The following is a 6141-nucleotide window of genomic DNA, read 5'->3' on the forward strand; positions in this document are numbered from 1 at the left end:
AACTCGACCTTCTGTTTTACTTATACACAGACTTCGCAGCCGACTGTTTAGTGTACAGGACAATTGTGGGGCTAGCACTACGATCCTACTGACACTAACAGTCTCTCCCGAGCCGAGACTCGAACCTACGACGATTGGCTTGTTAGGCCAGCTTCGTACCTCGAGACCATCTGGGAGATTGAGCATATACGCTGTCGGAAAATCAACAAAAAAAAACGGTTTTTATTTTTTTGTTCTACTTCAAATTTTCATAATTTCAAAACGGCTTGAGCTGGCCTTATTGAAAATAAGTACCTATCATGCGATAATTGAAACGTAATGATTGTCGAAATAATCAAATCTCAATCTATTGGCAAATTCTGCTAAACGCAAAAAAAATGCTTTTTAATATCATATAATTGTAGTGAATAACATAGTGTTTACTACTTCTTTGAATTCACGAAATATGATGAATAGGGTAAACATCGTTTGAGTTCACCATACAATAAGTTTTTTTTCTTCATTTCACAGCTTCTCAATTTAGCAAAAAATTGCAATCGTTACATTGGTTTTGTCTCCTACATTAGTTGCTGGAATATCACCACCGTATCCAGTATCTTTAATTATTTAATCGGAATTGGTTCGGGTATCAAATTTCTCCAATCTCCTGCGACGGATTTCACTTCTTTCAGAACTGTCAGATAAAGAATTGCCTTTGCTTCTACTAGCTACGGTGTTAGATGCCTGTGAAGCAGGTTGTTGTTGCTGATCTGGTGTGATTAGAAATTCCTTGCTCGTGCTGGGAAGATGTACTTTGACTGTCCCGGGTTCATCATCACTACCTAAGTCTTCTAATTTTGCAGTGGTGGATTCTTGAGGGTATGATGAATATGTATTCGATGAATCTGGACTAACCCGATGAGTTAGTGTTTCGGTAGTACCTGGATCTGGAGAAACTATTTCATCAGTGTTCCTCGCTGCATCAGAATGAGTTGCCACATGATACGGCGGTAATCGAGACACCAGAGCGGTGTATTGATTCATTAAGGATATGGAAGCATCCATAAGAGTTCGAATATTTTGAAGATGCTATAAGATTCAAATAGTAAAGTAATTGAATATAATGACAACAAAAACATACCCTTAACCGCTCTTCTACATGACGACGCTCATTCCCCTCCATAGCTCTTAGCTCTTCGTCAGTCAATGTATCTAAAGCAGGGGGAACTGGAGGTAATGGTATTCCATATGATGGAAATCCTACAAGTGGAAACTGGGGGATGAATGTTGAACCCATGGCAAGAGGAACTTCTATTGTGCTTGGCGCATTGTTATTCAGAACTAGAAAAGTAAATATTATAAATATCATAATAAAGATAATATGATTATTAGATAAAATAAATAGGTGTTACAAAAATTTATATGTGTTGAGGTTTTAAATCATAATTCTGAATAACGGTGAGTGGAAAAAAGTAACAATTCAGAATTTTAAATATGTTTTGTATTTAAATTAAAAAACTTAAGAGGTGTCGATAATATTAATTGTCTTAAACAGGGCCCGATCAGGGGTTGTGGGGGCCCGGGGGCCAAGTAATATATCGAGGTCCCTTTTACAGTTAGTTTTGTCTAATTCCCAGTTTTTTTAAAGTGTCACGAAATTTTTTGCAGGAAGTAAACTTTTGTGGTAGAGCGGGGGCCTCCGCCAACCACGCTCGACGCCTGGGTTCGAATCCCACCGCCGACATAGGTGTCGATGGTTGTGAGGTGGCGTGATCCACTCACAACCAACCCAACTGGTCTAGATTCAATCCTAGCCGGCACCGGGAGATTTTCTGAGGCGAAAAATCTCTGGGATCACGCCTTCCATCGCATGAGGAAGTAAAGCCGTTGGCGTCGGTCCGTTAATAAACGGGTCGTAAGTTAGGGTCCTGGGTGGAGTCGCCTCCCTGGGCGTCGGTGATTGGCACAACAACAGTGGCGGAACTAGACCGACGGAAAATAAGCGAGAATTAAAAAAAAAACTTTTGTGGAAGCCCTTAAAGTGTGGGGGCTCGGGGCCATGACCCTCCCCTCTCCCAAAATCCAGCTATGGTCTCAAATCAAATTCGAAACGTTTCATAAAATTCAAATACTAATACAAATTTAAATACAAATACTAAAATGGGCTAATATTTTATTAAAAATAGAGCGTTGCGATTTCACAGCATATAAATTAGAAAAAGATTGGTGTTCTTTCATTTGATGAAATTGAACTGAGTGATTGGCACACAAGTTAATCAATAAACGTTTAAGAGTTAAGTGCAATTTATAATAATGTATGTCTAACACTGAATATGTTTTGTGTTAGATTCTATTGTAAACATTTTCATGGTTGTTACAGAAATCTTGATTTTGAATCCGCAAAATAATAACTACCTAGTAGTTAAAACGTCTTTAATTAAATAAAAAAAAAATGCTTTTGAACATGAACTTTATAAACTAAAGTTCATCGTAAGTCAAAACCCTTACTGCGTCAATGTTTAGGAATAATGCTGAAAAAAAAAATTGTTTGAAAAATCATGTTTATAAATGCAAAATGTTCGTATAACTGATTTTTTCTCTCCTTTTCTCTGTTTAGAGAAGTATGATTATAACGAGTAACGCACCAGTAAGGTAAAAAATTGATGTTTGAAGAGAGAATTGAATGACGAGATTTAAAAAATATAGACTAAGAGGTATGATACATGCTTTAAAATCTAGCTATTTAATCCTGTAATTCACTGAGTTCATGTCTAACATTTAACTTATATTTATCTGAAGAAACATGGAAAGAGAGTTTTTATGTACGTATTAACTTTTGTAAACAAAACTTTGAACGACAGTTTAACGCAAATGCTAAGTTTGCGTGGGTTGCAAAATAGTCGCGGTAAATAGATCGTCAAAGATAGTGGTGCCACAGACAAACAAACGTTCCACCCCATACAAAATACTAAAAAAATGTTAGTAGAGATGCCAATGTTCTAATTTGAACTCGATTCTTCCAGTTTCTTTTCGAGTTATCCAGTTAAACAGTTGAATCACAAAATCATCCAGTTTTTGTTTATTTTCCCAGTTGTATCCAGATTTTTTATCAGCTCAAGTTTCCATTGTTTTTGTCTATTTTGAAAATATTTTTTTTATGTAAAAATTGTATCTTGTTTCATATTTATAAGTTTTTTAAGGGGGAGTGAATAAGGATTTCACTCATTTTTTTCTTTATATTTCCTGCTCGCACGAACTCAGCCAAATTGATAGCATCATGATATGACAGAATTCAAAAAAAAAAACATTAAAAACAATGTAGAAGCAAAAAAGCCAATATTAAGCAACTGTTTAAAATTTTGTAAAATTTTTATTCGAATAGGGCTGACTTAGGCGTGAGACTTTTAAATATTTTTGATTGTGACCTGGACCGAAAATACTACATATTAAGTGATTGGCGCCTTGTCATATCTGTGGTATGTACTCTCCATTTGCAAAATTGATTAATTTAATAAAATTTAAAGAAACCCCATCTAAAGCAAAATTGTAAGCGAATAAATAAGCTTTCTCTCCCTTAAAGTGCTCTTTTTGAAATTTCCCGAAGAGTTTTAGACAGTGTAATTGTCTATCGAAGAACCTAATCTGGTAAAAATCAGAGATGACCGTTTTATAAATCATTTTTTGTTTCTAAAGTATTTTTTGGTCCTTTTCAAGTATTTTTTTTAGTCCTTTTTAAATGCTAGTCCAGATAATGTTTTGAAAAAAAATGAAGGAAGTATGTGAAATTGCTTAATTGCCTTACACCCACAAAGTTTCATTGAATTCTGAGAGGGTGCAGCCAACTACTCAGTCGAAATGGTGCGAAATCCTTCAATATTAAATTATAGGTTGCTGAAAGCAAGGTTGCAAGGCTTTCCGCAAAATCCGCGCCATGGAGTAGTAAAAACGCGCCGAATCCGCGAGAAACGCAAAATCCGCGTAGACTGTAACAACCCTGCATTTTATTACTGCCCTTTCTTTGATTTTTTTATCTTACCATTTTGCGTTGTACCAGCTGAGCCTGATCGATTGGCTTCATGGTTAACCGAATTTCCGGCTTCATTACCAGCTGATTGCACTGGATCAGGATTGATCGTCGTTAGGGGAGTTCTAAGAATGTTTAATCGACATGTTGGACACGTTTGTTGACGTTGAAACCAGGATCGCAAACAAGCAGTATGGAATATATGGCCGCAAGGTAGTTTTTTCGAGCTGTTAATCATATCTTCTCGGCAAATAATGCAAATATTATCGGAAAGCTGTAGTTCCTCCTGTGTAGCATCTGGATACAAAGTGTTCATATTTCGAATAGCTCGGCGGGACAAAATGACATCGTTCAAAGCTTTTTTGAAATTCCTAGAATTTTCAAAATATTAGCATGTTTTTCAAAGTTATAATTATTTTTACAGTTCAAACCGATTGATATAGGTAAAGTTACATTTGTCCATTGAATTGGTAATAAAATAAAACTTACCGCATTGTATAGTACATTGGCCGAAATGCAAATAATGGCAATGTGTATATCTTCACCATCAGAATTACGAAAATGACATATAGTACTACCCGGATAAATCCTATGATGAGTTCCGTATACAGTAAAAACACTGCTTTATTCTCCCATGGTGTGTCAGAGCGTAATTCCGCAGCATGAAACATATACTTGATAGCAGTGTTCAATACCATCGTCATGAGAATGGCATATTCAAAACCAAAAACTAATTGGACGGTGGCACCCTTAGCAATTGTTGATTGATACGCGTACGAAATAAGTTGATAGTCAAGTACGCCGAGACATGCTAGTAAACCTGCAACTCTTAAGTGAAATATCCAGCCTATTACCGGACTACGCTCCATCTATAAAAAAGTTAGAGATTCATATCTGATTAAAACATATTAAGTTTTATTCCAATAGCACTTACGTAGTCTACACGATCTTCTGCTAACCAGTGAAATGATTTTAGAAACAGTAGAACCGTGAATAACGCAACAAATTTTGGATTAAAATCATCTCTGAAAACAGTAAAGGCTAAACAAGTTTCAGTTAACGCATACCAAAATCGTTCCATAAGGTGTTCGAATTCTGCAGCGCGTAAAGTTCCAAGAAATATTTTTTTCATCAGTTTACCCAGCATTAAAACCAATACAAGAGACTGTATGTAAATTACCTGATGGAAATAAAAGGAATGTATCAAAAATATTTTTTGCGATAGCTTCGTATACATACCGCCATGCTTGGATTAGATTTAGTAATGTAGACTACTGAAGGATAAAACTGTTTTTTCTGATAGTACGCATTACCCACCACTAAACACGTCAGTGCCACACTCATAACAGATATTCCTAAAGCACGCATCTTTGCGAAATGCTCAGCCAAAAGGCTGATACTTTCGAAGAAAATATTAATTTTGCAGGTCAACAGATGCGTTTTCCAATATTGGTCTACTGGTGTTGTTTCCGAACTAAGCGAACGTCAAAATCTTGCATTACCTAAAGGTAAAGAGAAAATGTTAAAAGGCTGTGTTATACCTTTTGTCAAATAATATAAATAAAATAACAATTTATCCTACGCAAAACTAAACGTTCTTTATAAACTGAAAATTTTTGGTGATAATTGTAATTCCACGTACACACTGAAATCCCTAAATTCATCACAATAAATTTTTATCAGGGGCTCTGCATATATTACGGAACGATTATGAAAAGTCATAAGCAACAATATCGAAAGTTCTTATCCCATTAAGAGCATCGTTAACGGTGCGTTGCTATTCGTTTTGGTGACAGTGCAGTGCACAGCCAGCTTTCCACGAGCGGTGACGGTGGACAGGCACGCTCGTTTAAAGTAAGAACTACATAAAAAAGACATACGTAACACTTGTCGAAAGGTACATTGTTCACCTCTTTATAAATACATAGCGTAAAGATGTTTTAATCAGAATCTCTATGATCTTGTGCTGGAAGGACGAAATAAGATTAGAATTCGATTCTTTTACGTGACATAAATCACTTACCTTGCAAAAATTTACAGATTTAGTCCGGAAAATCGTCGAACTTCTAAGTCGTATGACACTCGCTGACATCTGTCGCCATCTTTCTACTTTTCAGCACAAACGGCACTTCATTTGA

The 6141-nt window shown here is 36.0% G+C and overlaps 1 protein-coding gene across 3 annotated transcripts; it reads right to left on the minus strand.

Annotated features, from left to right (window-relative positions):
• Window positions 1–347: 347 nt before the first annotated feature.
• Window positions 348–5746, minus strand: LOC129723021 (E3 ubiquitin-protein ligase HRD1). 3 transcript variants are annotated; one of them, XM_055676958.1, is made up of 7 exons: window positions 5646–5746; window positions 5243–5505; window positions 4938–5183; window positions 4493–4872; window positions 4016–4374; window positions 1121–1320; window positions 348–1068 (listed from the first exon to the last, which is right to left on the minus strand). In XM_055676958.1, the coding sequence occupies exons 2-7, from the start codon at window positions 5369–5371 to the stop codon at window positions 607–609; spliced, it is 1776 nt and encodes a 591-aa protein (XP_055532933.1). In that variant the 5' UTR covers window positions 5372–5505; window positions 5646–5746; the 3' UTR covers window positions 348–606. The 3 variants fall into 3 exon arrangements, with proteins under 3 accessions (XP_055532933.1, XP_055532925.1, XP_055532942.1); XM_055676950.1 differs by having other exon boundaries at window positions 5586–5682; XM_055676967.1 differs by lacking the exon at window positions 5646–5746 and adding an exon at window positions 5574–5621.
• Between the last annotated feature and the right edge of the window lie 395 nt (window positions 5747–6141).

This window comes from Wyeomyia smithii, chromosome 1 (genome assembly GCF_029784165.1).
Source record: "Wyeomyia smithii strain HCP4-BCI-WySm-NY-G18 chromosome 1, ASM2978416v1, whole genome shotgun sequence".
NCBI classification, from domain to species: domain Eukaryota; kingdom Metazoa; phylum Arthropoda; class Insecta; order Diptera; family Culicidae; genus Wyeomyia; species Wyeomyia smithii.